At 42.8% G+C, this 17,607-nt stretch overlaps 1 protein-coding gene across 1 annotated transcript; it reads left to right on the forward strand.

Annotated features, from left to right (window-relative positions):
* Positions 1-1,405: 1,405 nt before the first annotated feature.
* On the forward strand, positions 1,406-7,062 carry LOC136485223 (uncharacterized). Its single transcript, XM_066482147.1, has 2 exons — positions 1,406-3,790; positions 6,257-7,062. The coding sequence occupies exons 1-2, from the start codon at positions 1,502-1,504 to the stop codon at positions 6,569-6,571; spliced, it is 2,604 nt and encodes an 867-aa protein (XP_066338244.1). The 5' UTR covers positions 1,406-1,501; the 3' UTR covers positions 6,572-7,062.
* Positions 7,063-17,607: the final 10,545 nt, after the last annotated feature.

The raw sequence follows: 17,607 nt of genomic DNA on the forward strand, positions 1-17,607 counted from the left end.
AAGGACGCACAGACCTACAGCCCATTGAGGGACGCCCAGATTAGGGTTTCCCACTCCCCCTTGTGCTCTCCTCCTTATAAATAGAGCCAGCAGCCATCAGAATGAGGTTGGGTTTTGTTTAGATGCAAGATAGCTGCTGCTTCTTCCTTGTAAACGCGTGTGTCGACTAGACCACCCGATTTGCTTGTTTCAAGACCCCAACTTGTGATTCAGATTCAGCCTTTGGCTTAAATCCGTGAGTTATTTGCTTGTTCATCTTGTTCTTGCTTGTTCTCGGTTGCTTGCAGGTTCATGGTGTTCTTGGCACGGCAAGAACATCACAATCGGAGCCGGTGTACCTGTTGCTAAGGCGCAGCAACCTTGTGGTCGTTGTAGTCGGACAGCCAACGTCGAATCCACCCCAAATCGAGTTTATCCACACTCACCAAAAGATCAGGAACAACCCCTTGTCCCATCATGTGGTAATCAGAGCAAGGTTCTTTGGTGAGTGATTTACCGTTCATTACTTTACCTATAGTCCAGAAATATAAAAATAGGATAGAACTGAAATTCCAAACACAAGTTTGAGCCTTGCTGATCTGCTTAGTTCTTTGCTTGTTGAGTTTGTGGTTTACATCGTGGTGTCAAGTGCTGGTTCTTAGGTTCTAATCCTTTAGAGTTTCGAGTTCTTGTCACGTTTCAGTCACCACACAATCCGTTGTTGCCTTTCCCCCCACTTCAGCCGCTGCAATCTCCACCAATACCACCACAACCAGCAGCAAAAGCACCGCTGCTTTCTCGATCTTTTCGCTGAAACCCTCACCACCATCACCTTCAGCCGCGCCTACACAAACACTACCTTATGCACCTGTCGTTTTGGTGCAAATCTGAGTACACTCAGTTCTGAAAATAAGAGAGTTCAAATTGCATATTTGTACTACTTGTTGCAATCCTTATCCCTAGTAAAAGAAAGTCTATGCTACTTGCTGCATTCTTGTTATAATCATATTGCAAAAGTTCAGTTTGTGCTACTTGTCGAAAAGAAAAGAAAAGAAAAGAAAAGAAAAGAAAAGAAAAGAAAAAGAAAAAGAACGGAAAAGGAGGAAAGAAAGAAAGAAAGAAAAAAGAAGGGTTAAGTTGATGCTATTTACTCTCATCATTTCCATTGTTTGCTACTGTCCGGTGACAACATTTGTGTCTAGGCTCGCGTCTCTAGCACGGGTTAGCCTAGGACCAGCACGGTACTATCTTTGAACACTTATTCAACTTGCATTGACTAACGTGGTTCCAGCTGTACCTTGATTTTTTAAGCCACCTACAGCTCCACAAATTATCTACAACGTCACAGGGTTCTACTTGCTACTACTTGTGTTGTTCTTGTCGTCGCCAACACCATCTGCATAGCAAGGTAAGGACTTGTAAGAACTCGGTTGCACATGCTGAGAGAATGAAAATTGTTGCCACCTAATTCAGTTAGTTGGTAGGACATATTTTCTTGTGATTCCCTTGCTACATACTAACCATGGCAGGAGAAGGTGAAAGGACCCCTCCACAATCACCTCGATCAAAAGCCTTGCTGCAACACTTTGAACGCAAAGTGAGGCTCCATGCTGAACACCTTGATGAGGATGTTCGTGTCACCAATGAGCGCCTTGGTCAATTGGAGACGGCTCAGATTGAGACCAACACCAAGTTGGCTTCCTTGGAAGGCACTCTTGGGTCTGTTAATACATCTCTTGTAGGTGTCTTGGAGCGATTGGAGAGGATGGAACAGAATCGCTGTGATGGTTTCGAACGACGCAATCACAACAACAACAACACCATGGGCAGTGCTGCTGGTCATGATGAAGAAGAATATGCAGCGGACACTGAGCTTGATGAGGAGCTGAATGGTCATCGACGCATCGAACAACATCGCCGCCGCCATGAGACAGGTCCTCGCCGACCACGGCAAGAGGTACGTGCCGATGACTCATTTGGCAAGATTAAATTCACCATACCTGCTTTTGATGGGAGGTATAATCCTGATATGTACCTTAGTTGGGAATTAGCTGTTGATCAGAAATTTACTTGCCATGATTTCCCTGAGGACAAACGTGTTAGGGCTGCAACTAGTGAGTTTACTGACTTTGCCTCTGTTTGGTGGTCTGAATACCATCGTAAGAACCCAAATAACACACCAACTTGGGATGCTTTGAAACGGGTCATGCGGGCTAGATTTGTTCCTTCTTATTATTCCCGTGATCTTTTACATAAGTTGCAACAATTGAGGCAAGGATCCAAATCTGTAGAAGAGTACTATCAAGAGCTACAAATGGGTATGCTTCGTTGCGGGCTAGAGGAAAATGAGGATGGTGCCATAGCTAGATTTATGGGTGGGCTGAACCGGGAGATTCAGGATATTCTAGCTTATAAGGAATATAATTCTGTCAATCGTTTATTTCAACTTGCTTGTAAAGCTGAACGAGAAGTGCAGGGACGACGAGCTAGCATGAGGGCTAACATTCCTGCAGGTCGTGCTAGCCCGTGGACACCCTCCAATGCTGCTGCACCGTCAACGCGTGCACCCCCACAATCTTCCTCGACCATCAAGCCACGCTCCTCTACAACAAATTCTGTACCATGCCCAAGTGAACCAACTAGAGGAGCAACGGCTACATCTGCCAAGAGTTCATCCTCGGTGGTATCCACGGGGAGAACAAGGGATATTCAGTGCCTACGCTGCAAAGGATATGGCCACGTACGCAAGGACTGCCCAAGCACACGTGTGATGGTTGTGCGAGCTGATGGTGGGTATTCCTCTGCTAGTGATTTTGATGAAGAAACATATGCTTTGCTTGCTGCTAACAATGTAGCGGAAGGAAATGATTTCCAACAAGACGAAGAGCACATTGGGGCTGAAGCTGCTGAGCACTATGAGAGCCTCGTGGTGCAGCGGGTGCTAAGTGCCCAAATGGAGAGGGCTGAGCAAAATCAGCGCCACACTTTGTTTCAAACCAAGTGTGTGATCAAGGAACGCTCTTGCCGTGTGATCATAGATGGAGGAAGCTGCAATAACTTGGCGAGTGCTGAAATGGTGGAGAAGCTTTCGTTGAGCACAAAACCACACCCGCAGCCTTACTACATTCAGTGGCTTAACAGCAGCGGCAAGGTGAAGGTAACCCGATTGGTAAGGGTAGAGTTTGCCATTGGTTCTTATCATGATTCCTTTAACTGCGATGTTGTGCCTATGCAAGCATGCTCTATGTTGTTAGGTAGACCATGGCAGTTTGATAAAGATTCCTTGCACTTTGGTAAAACAAATCAATACTCTTTTGTGCATAATGACAAGAAGATTGTGTTGCACCCCATGTCCCCTGAGGCTATTCTAAGAGATGAACTTGCTAGAGCTAGCAAACTTAAGAATCAGGCTGTTGCTAGTGAAAATCAGATTGTCGCTAATGAACTTGAGAAACATAAGAAGAAGTCTAGCAAATCTGTTCATCATAATAAAAATGAGATCAAGCTGAAAGGCTCTTGTTACTTTGCGACCAAATCTGATATGGATGAGATTGATGCTAGTACTACTGTTTGCTATGCTTTGGTTTGCAAAGAAACTTTATTTTCACTTGAAGATACATCTATTTCTTTGCCTCCTGCTGTCACTAATCTTTTGCAGGAGTATGCCGATGTTTTTCCAATGGAGGTACCACCGGGGCTGCCACCAATTCGAGGGATTGAACACCAGATTGACCTCATCCCTGGGGCTTCCTTGCCTAATCGTGCGCCGTATAGGACCAACCCGGACGAGACAAAAGAGATTCAGAGACAAGTACAAGAATTGCTCAACAAAGGTTATGTGCGTGAGTCTCTTAGCCCTTGTGCCGTTCCCGTGCTTTTAGTTCCTAAGAAGGATGGATCATGGCGCATGTGTGTTGATTGTAGAGCGATAAACAACATCACAATCAGATATCGTCATCCTATTCCAAGGTTAGATGATATGCTTGATGAATTGAGTGGCTCAATTGTGTTCTCTAAAATTGATTTGCGTAGTGGTTACCACCAGATTCGTATGAAGCTAGGAGATGAATGGAAAATAGCGTTTAAAACTAAGTTTGGTTTATATGAATGGCTTGTCATGCCCTTTGGATTGACTAATGCACCCAGCACTTTCATGAGATTAATGAACGAGGTTTTACGCTCTTTTATTGGCAGATTCGTGGTGGTATACTTTGATGACATCTTGATATATAGTAGATCATTAGAGGAACATCTTGATCATTTGCGTGCCGTTTTCAATGCTCTACGGGATGCACACTTGTTTGGCAATCTTGAGAAGTGCACCTTTTGCACAGATCGAGTTTCTTTTCTTGGATATGTTGTGACACCGCAGGGAATCGAAGTTGATCAAGCCAAGGTTGAGGCCATACACAGCTGGCCTGTTCCCTGCACGGTCACACAAGTGCGGAGTTTTCTAGGACTTGCTGGTTTCTACCGTCGATTTGTGAAGGACTTCAGCACCATTGCAGCCCCGCTACATGAACTCACCAAGAAGGGTGCAACCTTCACTTGGGCTGCAACCCAACAGGATGCTTTCAACACGCTCAAAGATAAGTTAACTCATGCACCTTTACTCCAACTTCCTGATTTCAACAAAACCTTTGAGCTTGAATGTGATGCTAGTGGAATTGGGTTGGGTGGTGTGCTGTTACAAGAGGGGAAACCTGTGGCGTATTTCAGTGAAAAGTTGAGTGGCCCTAGTTTGAACTATTCTACTTATGATAAGGAATTGCTTGCTCTAGTTCGGACTTTGGAAACATGGCAGCATTATTTGTGGCCCAAAGAGTTTGTCATACATTCTGATCATGAATCTTTGAAACACATCCGTAGTCAAGCAAAACTGAACCGTAGACATGCCAAGTGGGTTGAATTCATCGAGTCCTTTCCTTATGTCATCAAACACAAAAAGGGGAAGGAAAATATAATTGCTGATGCTTTGTCTAGACGTTACACCATGCTTTCACAACTTGACTTTAAAATCTTTGGTTTGGAAACTATTAAGGAACAATATGCACATGACAATGATTTCAAAGATGTATTGCTGAATTGCCAAGAGGGGAAAACATGGAACAGATTCGTCCTTACCGACGGGTTTGTCTTTAGAGCTAACAAGCTATACATTCCAGCTAGCTCTGTGCGTTTGTTATTGTTGCAGGAAGCGCATGGAGGAGGACTCATGGGACATTTTGGTGTGAAAAAGACAGAGGACATCCTTGCTGGTCATTTCTTTTGGCCCAAGATGAGGAGAGACGTGGAGAGGTTCGTTGCTCGCTGCACAACATGCCAGAAAGCTAAGTCACACCTTAATCCTCATGGTTTATACATGCCTCTTCCTGTTCCAAGTGCACCGTGGGAAGATATTTCAATGGACTTTGTTTTAGGACTGCCTAGAACAAAGAAGGGGAGGGATAGTGTGTTTGTTGTTGTGGACAGATTTTCTAAAATGGCACATTTCATACCATGTCATAAGAGCGATGATGCTACACATGTTGCTGATTTGTTCTTTCGTGAGATTGTTCGATTGCACGGTGTGCCTAACACCATTGTTTCTGATCGGGATGCAAAATTTCTTAGTCATTTTTGGAGAACTTTGTGGGCTAAGCTAGGGACTAAGCTTTTATTTTCCACTACTTGTCATCCCCAAACTGATGGACAAACTGAGGTTGTCAATAGAACATTATCTACTTTGCTTAGGGCTGTTTTGAAAAAGAACATAAAAATGTGGGAAGAGTGCTTGCCTCATGTTGAGTTTGCTTATAATCGTTCACAGCATTCTACCACTAAGAAAAGCCCTTTTGAGATTGTTTATGGGTTTGTGCCACGTGCTCCTATTGATTTGTTACCTCTTCCGACCTCGGAGCGAGTGAACTTTGATGCTAAACAACGTGCTGAACTGATCTTAAAATTGCATGAAACCACTAAAGAGAAAATAGAGTGCATGAACGCAAAGTATAAACTAGCTGGTAGCAAAGGGAAGAAACATGTCATTTTTGAACCTGGTGATCTAGTTTGGCTCCATTTGAGAAAAGATAGGTTCCCTGATTTGCGAAAGTCTAAGTTGCTGCCTAGAGCCGATGGTCCTTTTAAAGTGTTAGAAAGGATTAATGATAATGCGTACAAACTTGAGCTACCTGCAGCTTTTGGGGTTAGCCCCACTTTTAACATTGCAGATTTGAAACCATATTTGGGAGAAGAGGATGAACTAGAGTCGAGGACGACTCAAATGCAAGAAGGGGAGGATGATGAGGACACCCCTTCCATTGATACAACCACACCTGCTGCACAACAAGGTCCGATGACAAGAGCTCGAGCACGACAACTTAATTATCAGGTAAAGTCGTTCCTCGCTGTTCATACAAACTCGTCTCAGAATTGGATGCTACTAAATCATGGTGATGATTGTCTTATTCTTAGGAATGTTGGTCAAGACCCCATTGCCTCATGTTTAGACCCCATGATGAGGATGGAGCAGCCGAACAAGTGGGAATCATCATTAATGGGGCGCTCAGCTCATCTCGAGACAGCAGGAAACACTCCATCAAAAGTACCATAACTCCTTGATACGAGATCCAATGAAGCTGGTTTTTGACTTGTTGGAAAGAGTGCGTCGTCCTCTTTCACATGGGTCCAACCCCACTATCAGAATCTACAGAATCTGTGCGCAGCAAGCCAAAGGACGCACAGACCTACAGCCCATTGAGGGACGCCCAGATTAGGGTTTCCCACTCCCCCTTGTGCTCTCCTCCTTATAAATAGAGCCAGCAGCCATCAGAATGAGGTTGGGTTTTGTTTAGATGCAAGATAGCTGCTGCTTCTTCCTTGTAAACGCGTGTGTCGACTAGACCACCCGATTTGCTTGTTTCAAGACCCCAACTTGTGATTCAGATTCAGCCTTTGGCTTAAATCCGTGAGTTATTTGCTTGTTCATCTTGTTCTTGCTTGTTCTCGGTTGCTTGCAGGTTCATGGTGTTCTTGGCACGGCAAGAACATCACAATCGGAGCCGGTGTACCTGTTGCTAAGGCGCAGCAACCTTGTGGTCGTTGTAGTCGGACAGCCAACGTCGAATCCACCCCAAATCGAGTTTATCCACACTCACCAAAAGATCAGGAACAACCCCTTGTCCCATCAGGACACCCACCGACATTCTCTCATACAAGCAAACCACTAGAAGCTGATGACTGGCTTAGAGCTGTGGAGAGACAATTGGACATACCTCAGTGTGATGACCATGAAAAGGTGCTTTATGCATCCGGTCAATTGCAAGGAACTACCCAAGATTGGTGGGAGTCATTTGAGTATGGTCGACCCAACAATGCTGTTGCTATCACCTGGCAGGAATTCAAGGAGAATTTCAGGTCCTACCATGTCAGGAATAATAGTGAGATAGAGAGTGAGGGAAGAGTTTTACTTGAGCTTGCCTTCAAGATTTCTCTGGTAATCAACTTCCTATTCAAGTAAGTAATTGTTTATATTGTTCATCAAGGTCATGACTCTCTTTTAAGTGCTTTAATCTATAGACGCTCTAGGTTAAAGTATTAATCGTAAGTGTAAGCGTGGTGCTTAGACTTGGTTAATCATGGATGCACCCTGCATTCCGGATGGTGGTAAATCGCGTGTCTGACATCAGTTCTATATAGCCTGTAATATATAGCTTCGTTGATCCTTTGTAGTTCACCTCCCATCTGTAGGCACAAGTAGGACGTGGTTATGAAGGAAAGCATCCTCTGCTAGTGTCTTTCCCTAGTAATGTCCCCATTTGAATAGTAGAAGACATAGCTTACCCAAGTCAGAACTAGAGAACCTTAGTTTTCTCCTCTACGCTCCTATTTATATCAACCTTGTTACTACCCCTAGTTAAGTTAGATCGTAGTTAGTCTCACATGTTTCGCTGTGGATACGATACTTGGAATACTTCCGGGTGAAAGCTACAGCGGTATCCGTGCACTTGTGGATTTATCTGTGTGCGTTAAAATATACCAACACATATACCATTAGTCAAGTTACAAGATCATGGTTTTAATTGAGCACTAGCATCAACTACCCACATGCACAATAATTCCCAAGGTGACAAGGAATCCAAGATATCAAATATCTAGGAAAATTACTATGGTTATCAAGGTAGACACATGCATATGATTAAATTGTTATTAAGGTGAAGAGGACAACAAGGATGATCCCATGCTATACTTGCCTTGCTCGGCAAACTCTTTTTGATCTTGCTGGCCGACAAAGTACTAGTTTTGCTCACCGAAAAACTTCTCACCGTCTATACTCGATCATCCATCATCAACACACAAGCATTCAGAGCCAATCACGCATAGCAAACAAGAGATACAATTAGAATAGTACACCAGTCAATAAAAAGGTTTGAAAACTAATCTACGCATTGCTAAGAGTACACACACGCGAAAAGCACGCTAATCGGAGCTATGGTGCAAAAGAAACAACTATCGTAAGATTATTTTATAGAGCAGAAAGGAAAACTATAGGCTTTGTTTATTTTAATTATATAAGACATGTATAAGATACTCCAGAGAAATATCTAGATTGAATTAAGTCAAATTTATATTTGAGTTAGAAAACTAAAGTACAATTAGTCCATATTTTATTTATAAATCGTGTTGCGTAGTCATTATTCAAGTTAGAATTTAAACCATGAAATTCTAGATCAAGTCACATGCTAAACATTGTTATGAACGCATAGATTATGTCGTTATGAATCTAACCCAACTTGAACGGATCGAATCGGAGCTAAAACGGAAATTTTATGGCTAAAACAAGATCAGTGGCAAAACTAAAAATAAGTGGAACTCGTTTTCAAATTAAAAGAAAATCCAAATTTTGAATCTGAGTGGACTGCGGGTTAGAAAATAGCAGGGGCTCTTTTGAAAAAGATGTAGCCGAAAATGTATGGCCAGATCTGGGCCATAGATTCAATGATGTATGGCTTAGGATGATTGGATGTATATGTGTATTTTCATTGTATTTCTGGAATTGTTTTTTAAAGGGAAACGGCCACAAAACGTATACATGATGTCATGTGATGTCATCAAGCTAGGAATCGGAACAGCTAGGAATTGGAGCAGGGCACAGAGCACGCACGGTGCACGACATCAAGAGCTTAACCGAAATATAAAGGAAATACATGCTTGCATGAGGCACGGCACTTAACTTGCAACAAATGAGATGGTGGCGTGCTTGCTTGTATATGGGGTATAGAACATGGTTGGCATGTACTGATGTACAGGGGCTTGCGAATACGTAGCGTAACTTGGCAGTTGGACAAAAAGAAGCGGGGGCCAGGGAGGCTTGCCGGAGAAACGTAGGAGAAAGATGGAACGAGAGTGTTGCGTGGGGCGCTTATTGACGGCCGAGAAGCAGCGAGGATGACTGGCCAGCCGTGATTGACGTAGAGGGTGACAAGATCAGATTTGTCGTGAACAGCTTCTCCAGTAGCAGATCGGCGATGTGACTACGTGAGTTGTCAACGAAGGTAGCAACAGCCAGCCGCGCTCGGCCTGGATTTACAGAAAGAAGCTGCGGCCAGGGAGGCTTGCGTGGGGCGCTTAACCGATCAGCGACGCAGACGCAAGGGCGCAGGCGAGACTTTGGAGATGGCGTAGCAGTAGAGAAAGGAGAAAATCTAGTTTACTACCTAGGGATTCCCAAACCAGAGGCTCCGCTTATGATAGTTTTGATGTGTTTTGGCAAAGGGTTGGTGTGTATATATATATATATATATATATATATATATATATGGATGAAAACTATCCACCTTCACATCAACTAGCAATACGATACTAATGGATGTTGCACCATCCACCTCCACTAATATGCCTAAATAATTATTTGAGCCCATTAGTAAATAAAGGCACGGGACTTTGAGAGTCGGTGGAAAATTGGGCTTGGATTTTTTTAATTTTGAAATTAACTAATATCATGAAATAAAAATAATTCTACAAAGTCTAGAATTACCATTTATATCACGAAAAATGCTCCGAAGCTTAGAAAAATCCCTGAAAAAATCCTGGAGATAAATTGAAAGGCAAGGAACTCTAACAAAATATTTGGAGCTCAAGAAAAGATTGTTGGGGACTTGGAACATAAAGATTAAGGTCAAGGAGGTAGGAATTAAATTCTAGAAAGAAGCTAAAAAATTCCTAGAGATAGATATTGGTCTCCTAAACGCATTTAAAAAAATATTTTGCACATAGAAACACAGGTGCGACCGGCATGACTACAGCAAACATGTTTCTAACTTAAGATATATTTTAATTTAATGAAAATTTGTTATTTCTCTATGTTTTCATGAGCACAAAAATACAAAATTAAATTAATTTGATCCTATTTTCAAAAGTGTAAATTTTAGGGTGTTACAATTCTGTCCCCCTTAAGATGAATCTCGTCCTCGACATTCGGAAGATGATGATCCAGAGATGATGATACTTGGCTTTTGGATCTTCGTCTCTTCCTCGAGTTGTTCCCTCTTCTTAGTAACGATTCCCTCCTACTTTACCTAACCTGATAACCTTACTCCAAGTACTTTCTCAAGTGTTTCCAAGATTTGTCACGTACTCCAAACAACTCTCAGGTTAATCCAAACACTAGACCACTTTTCCTTTTTAGTCCATTCTATCCAATCTCTTCCTTCATATGTTCACCTTCCAACTGAGCCTCCTTACTCTCTTGATCCAAAGTAGGTCCTACCACCAACTTCAAAACATTAATGACTATATATGCTCAAGTTAAGTTGTTCAACTTTCAAACACAATTCTTAATCCATGGTGTCGTCCGAATCTTCTTAGCACAACCCTCCTTTGCTAAGGGCATCGACAACGACATTCACTTCTCTTACGCGATAGCACACTTACAGACAATAAACCTTTGACTACTTCAACCCAATGATGATGTCACAAGTTCATAATCAACTTTAGTGAAGATGTCCTTTAGATTCTTATGATCCACCTAGATGTCCCTTTTTATATCCAAGAAGATAGTATCTCCATGCTCCACAATGGATAACTCCACATCAAGGGTTGGGTAGTCCAACTTACGCTTCCTTAGTTGACTTAATGCATAAGCTACTACTCTTCTTGTATAGAGCACATCATATCCCAAGTCTCGATGGGATGCATTATAGAGGAAATTCTTATGCCCATCTTTATAATGCCTCTAGTAAACCTCTGATAGAATCTTATTATTCCAAGGAAACTCCGAGTCACACTTGCATCCTTGGATGAGTTCCAACTCATTACTAAGTTTTCAAGTTCTTATCCACAATCCTGCCTATTAGAGATAATCTGTCCAAGTAGAGAACTTCCTTCACTCAAAGCTTACTTGCCATGCTTGGTGTAGCAGTGACATTTCCTAAGTCTCCGTAGAACCAACTATAGACGATGTACAATATCTCCTTCCTATGTCATTAGTGCCAACTTGCTTTAAGTATGTCGAAGATTGAACTCTCGATTGATGATAGCTTGAATTGCAGATCAATGAATACATGAGCTCCTTGTAGATGATCCAATAAGTCATAAATACTGAGAAAAGATGCCCGCACTCAATGGTGACTTCTCAATCATGGATATAGCTGATGCTTCCAAGTGATGAACTACAAAACCTTCTTTACTTTGGCTACCCCCTTAAGAGGAATTCAATTAGGGAACGTCAAAGTAACTTGCATTTCCTTATGGGTAACTTAACTATCATAAAGACCTCTTGAGAACTCTTGTGCAAGGGTATAAACAAGTAACTTGAAATTTCCTCGCGGGATGAAAAAAGCAATGCAGTAAAACAGCTGTAACTCTGATTCTGTTAATCCCATGAAGTTGCATTTTACACCGTTGGAAAACTTATAAAATTCTCTACAACTTTCGTATAGAATACTTTCCTAGATTATGCAGTTAAGTTGGTCGAAAATGGTGCATAACCTAAACTATCCTAGGTTTCTGACAGCATAGATAGATCGTCTTGTGAATTTCATAACTCCCAAAACAAACTAGCTATCAAGGTGATTCTTGTGGTTAGAGATAGATGCTGAAGTCTACTATTGTCCAGGATTTTTCCATGATTTTTGGTCATCCAAAAACAGAGATATATACTGAAGAAGAAACGTTCTTTTCATACCAAGGGTAATATATCCTAAAGCTCCTCTTCCAATGGCGCAAGAAGGTGGTAAGAGAAGACTCTAAAAGCATATCAACTCAAGCAATGAAGATGAGAAGAAAGACTTTAAAATAAGCGCCAAGGTAGAGATGAATAGCAAGGGTAGAGATATAGTAGAGAAGAAAATATCAAGGTTTATAGAACAAGTGTGTTATAGCAATTGCAAAACCTTAAAACGGCCAGTTTCTAACTAGGATTGCATCCTACAGTCAGTATTGCTCTGATATCACTTTGTAGCACCCGGTTTTAAGGACAAAACCAGATACACACCATTTGTGAGCCTAGGAAGTCAAATCACACATATGGCTACAAATAAGGGTAATATCAAAAGACAAATGCTTAATTACATAATATATTAGTACCTAGAATACAACCTTAGCTAGTAGACTGCGGAAAACACTCCGATCTTCGGCTGAAGACTCCACTCCACAGGGACAACTGACTAGTTGATCACAAGCCTAACTTCTTCAAACTCTAGCAATCTGGTACCCATCTGGGATTTTTATCCAAGTAAAATGTAAAGGCAAGCGTAAGTACATGTCTATTGGTATTTATTAACGCACATACATAAGTCCGCAAGCGCAAGGATACCGCTATAGCTTTCACCCGGAGGTATCCAAGTATCGTATCCACATGGAAACGTATGAGACTAACTACAATCTAACTTAACTAGGGGTAGCAACAAGATTAGGATAAATAGGAGCGTAGAGAGGATAACTAAGGTTCTTTAGTTCTAACTTGGGTAAGCTTATGTCTTCTAATATTCAACTAGGGACATTACTAGGGAAAGACACCAGCAGAGGATGCTTTCCTTCGCAACCGTGTCCTATGAGCGCCTACAGATGGGAGGTGGACTACAAAGGATCAACGAAGTTATATAGTAAAGGCTATATAGAACTTATGTCACTCACATGATCTACCACCTTCTAGAATGCAGGGCGCATCCACGATTAACCCAAGTCTAAGCACCACGCGTACACTTACGATTAATACCTTACTCCCCCTATGTAGAGAATAAAGCACTCAAAAGAGTCGCAAACCTGATGAACAATATAAACAAGATGTTTACTTGAATCAGAAGTTGATTATTAGAGAAATTTGAGAGGCAAGCTTAGATAGAACTTGGATCCGCCAAGGTACAGGCCATAGAGAGAGCACCCATAGCTAGCACCTCCTCCATACTCTTCCCTCACTCTCCATCTCACTATTTCTATTTATAAGACTAGATCCTATGGAGGACTAATCTTCTCTTGATAGCTAGCTCTGATCCTAACGAAGAGAATATGAACTAGGGTTTTAGGATTGCTCCCTAGGGGTGGCAGGGGCTGATATATATAGGCCAGAGCATCCAACGTGAGCCCTTAGATCAAACTGACATAAAGAATGGGCGTAGATGCAACCTAGGAGGCGGTGGAGAACCGACATAGCAACGGGAGGCTAACATGGGGGCCCATAGGTCGAGCGGCCTCTCAGTGGGGCTGGCCAGCCCCACATGTCAGGGACATGTGCTCCGCTTTGGTGATTCGCCTTCTAGAGTCTTCCCATGTTGATTACGCGGCGGAATTCCATAATTTCCTTTGATGAATAGGTCCCCCCCTTGATAGTTTTCTGGATAAACCCTGCTAAAAACATAGATTCACAAAAACTCATGGAATTTATTAGTTTGAACCCCTATACCTATGTTTGGTGATGGAATTATGTATAAATGTAGGTTATGTTGTGTAACACCCTAAAATTTGGATAGGTTTAAATTGGTTAAATTGATTTACTTTTACTTGTGTGAGCATTTAAACATAGGCTAAATAATAAATTTATAAGAATAAAATCAACATCAAAGTTGGATACATGCTTGAGCATACATGCTGCTGCATTTTTTTTATTTATGTTGATTGGCTTTTGTTCAAATTCAAAAGGATTTCAAAGTTCCTTTGAAAACATATTCAAAAAGCTTGGAAAAATAAAAAGGAAAAAGACTAAAACCCTTCCCCTCTCTCTGCCTGGCTTCTGGCCCAGTCGGCCTATTCCTCTCTCCTGCAGCCCAGCTCGCGCAGCTAGCGCAGGCCCGCACTGGCCTCTTCCCTTTTCTTCTTGGGCCGATGCCATGGCCCAGCACGGCAGCCGCGAGCGCCAGCGCGCCAGCAGCCCGTCTTCCCTCTCTCGGCCTCGCTGACAAGGCTGGTCCACCCGTCAGCGCCGTCTCCCTCCTCCTGCCCGAGTCCGAGCCGAACACGCCGTCGTGTCCGCTCGCTCTACGCCGCCTTGGCGTACTCCGCACGCCACCGCGACCCTATAAACCGTGAACCCGAGCGCGTCCACATTGTTCTCCTCCAAAAAAACCGAGCGCAACCGCCCTCGTCTCGAGCACCCGCACCACCGGAACCCTAACTCGCCGCCGCGTCGAGCCTTACGCCATCCACGATCCGCCTCGGCCTCCACATTTGCCCTACGTGAGTTCCCCTCAAGCTCCTCTTTCGATTGGTGTCAGTCTCGAGGCAAACCATGGCCTCTAGGGCCCGATTCGATTCCGCCGGCGAGCTCGGTGGCCGTCGGCAATGGCCGCTACCGCGGTCTGCCTCCGCTCCAGCCGACAGCGCCGCCTCCTTCTCCCCCGATTTAATCTGGACCGTCCAGATTTGATCCAGCGGCTGACAAACCCCCATACCCCTTCGCGTGTTACTTTTGCTAATGGACGCCGCCACCTGGAGTCCTGTTCCGGCAGCCGGCAACTCTTCCCTCTCTCTTCCATCTAATTTGGTCCATCCGTCCGTGATCCAACGGCCTAGGAAAGCCCGTACCCCTTCACGGGGTAAATTTGCTAAAGAGCCCCTACGGTTTTTAATAATAGAACCCACAGTCGAAAGGGTATCCCAGGGAATACGTGTTCTTGTTTTGAAAACGTATTTTTCAGTTTACAGATTCAAATAGAAGTTCCAGTTAATTATAGTTTTGCCACTGCCTTTAATTGCTTATAACTTCTTCGTTTTAACTCCAAATTGATCCATTCAAGTTGCGTTAGATTCGTCTTTTCGAGATCTATCTGTTCATATAATTTGTCATCATGTTTTTGAACTTTAAAATTCGAGTTTATATTTAATCTATTTCTTTAATTGGAAAACTTGCTTTAATCATAACTTCCTCGTTATAGCTCCATTTTTTGTGATCTTCGCGTCTGTGTGATCATAGCAACGTGTAGAATAGTTTTATAAACTTTTCGGAACTGTTTGTCACAATTGGTGTACTGTTCTAATTTAATCTATTTGTTTGCATCGTGTATGATTGCTCGGATGATTGTATGTTGCTGCTTGGTGTTGTTGATCGAGTATAGACGGTGAGGTTTTCGTTGGTGATCAAGAATTCATCTATGACCAGCAAGACCAGCAGGATCTTTAGGAGCCCTTTGATAAAGGCAAGTATAGCTAAGGACCTTCCTTGTTGTCCTATTCATGAGATGCACTAAAATTCATTTGCATGTGTCCACTTTGTTATCCTATGTAGGAAATCCTAGAATTTGATCTTGAATACCTTGAAACCTGGATTTATGCATTTGGGTAGTGTTATGCTAGCGCTAAACAATAACCATGATCTTGATAATTGACTGATAATTGAGCTTTAAACAATTTAAGATGGCTTGTTAGCAATTACAGGAGGGTTTAATTCCCTCTCCTCAAGGACTTGTTTGTAAGTGATCATCCGGGACTTATAGTATAGCTGTGAGGGCTACATGGCTCTAGCTTTAGTTGCTTGGGAGACCTCTTCTAGCTAGCTTAGAGGACACTACGAGTCGGATATAGGACAGCCTCTGTCCTGTTGTGCCTTGCTATGGAAGCGATCTTTTATTTTTTTGGAAGGGGGTTCCTATATCCGATGACCCTGCGGCCCTTCCCGGTTAGACGAACTTCTGAGTAGCTTTATGTGGTTTTCGGTGTCTGGACATAATTAACCCATGCACTTGTAAAACTATGACTCACAGTGAAAGTGTACACCTCTACGCAGAGTAATAAACTGGTATACTAGCCGTGCTCACGGTCATGAGCGGCCAAGGGATTCTTACACCATAAATGAGCTCCTGTTTAATTGTGCTCAACTAAGTTGTCCTTAAGCTAATTGTTGTCTTAGTATAATGATCATGTGTTATGGGAATTATGGTACTACCTTGTTGCTAATAAATGCTAAACTTGATCATACACATAAAAGCTACTTGCAGTTCAACTAGTGTCAGCTATTTGAGCCTCATGAACCCTTAGTTATCTTGTTAAGTACGACATGTACTTTTGCCTTGCTTTATCTTTTATGTTGGAAAAATCCCGGATGGGTAACAGATCAAGATTGGATTGAAGATTATCGTGATGAGTATTAGGCTTGGTGTTCACCAGTTGACGTCCCTGCTGGAGCTTCCGCAAGAGAGTTATCTTAGTAGTTATTATATTTATGTTTGAGACTATGTGTTGAATATTTATTCGCTATGTAATAAACATTGTGTTGGTACAATTCACAATTTGTCCACTTATGTGTGCGACCGTTCCTGGGGTGCACATAAGACTTTTATACATCCTCTTTTGTTCTTAAAACTGGGTGTGACAGATTGGTATCAGAGCACTGTTGACTGTAGGACGCAAGCCTAGTTAGAATGGCCGTTTTAGTGTTCTTTGCTTCACTTGTTTCTTGCTTTTTCGTCTTGATCTTGTTATTTGCTAAACTTTGATGCTATTCTCTCGCATTCTATTACAAAATATTGCTTCTTTCTAACTAAAGTCTAAATTCTATAGATGTCTCATGCACCCAAGAGAGCTCGCATGTCCGTTGGAGGGTGCAATCCACCCCGTTACGTGTACGAGCCTATGGAGCAAGATGAAGAGCTGAGTGTGTATCAAGACAAGCAAGTGGTCTACCCTGTTGTACCACCATCACCAATGCCGTCTCCTACACCCGAGCCTGTAGAAGAAGAAGAAATAGAACCTATGGATGAGAGCCCTCAAGAGATCAACGATGTGGGCAGTGATGAAGAACAAGACGACGATCAAGGTGATGGACAGCCCCTGTCGCCGTCACAAGATGGATCATCGGGAAGTGTGCCACCCCCATCAATGGGATGGACTGAAAGAATACTCCAGGATCCATAATGCAACGTCAACATGCACCAACATCTTGTCGAGCTCCTCACTGATCACTACGCTGATTGGAATGCTTCGATGCACTACACATGCTCCTGGTTTACTCACCCCTTGGAGAACACTTACTGGAAGACCGTTGTGACCATCAGCGCATGGAATGAAGAGTTAAAGGCTAATGAGGTGGAGATAGCACATCGACACATGGGTCGTCGTGCTACTATGGAAGATAGCATTGAAGCTGCTGCGTACCATGCTTGGGTGACTCTCCGTGGTAATCGCTTTGATGCTATAAGGCAAGGCCATGATCGTCATCTT

The sequence above is a fragment of the Miscanthus floridulus genome, chromosome 10, assembly GCF_019320115.1.
Source record: "Miscanthus floridulus cultivar M001 chromosome 10, ASM1932011v1, whole genome shotgun sequence".
NCBI classification, from domain to species: domain Eukaryota; kingdom Viridiplantae; phylum Streptophyta; class Magnoliopsida; order Poales; family Poaceae; genus Miscanthus; species Miscanthus floridulus.

Coding starts and splice junctions, on each gene's coding strand:
- LOC136485223 (XM_066482147.1), top strand. CDS start 1,502: ATGGCAGGAGAAGGTGAAAGGACCCCTCCACAATCACCTCGATCAAAA. Junction 3,791..6,256: donor CAAAAGAGATTCAGAGACAA/GTACAAGAATTG, acceptor CAAGAAGGGGAG/GATGATGAGGACACCCCTTC.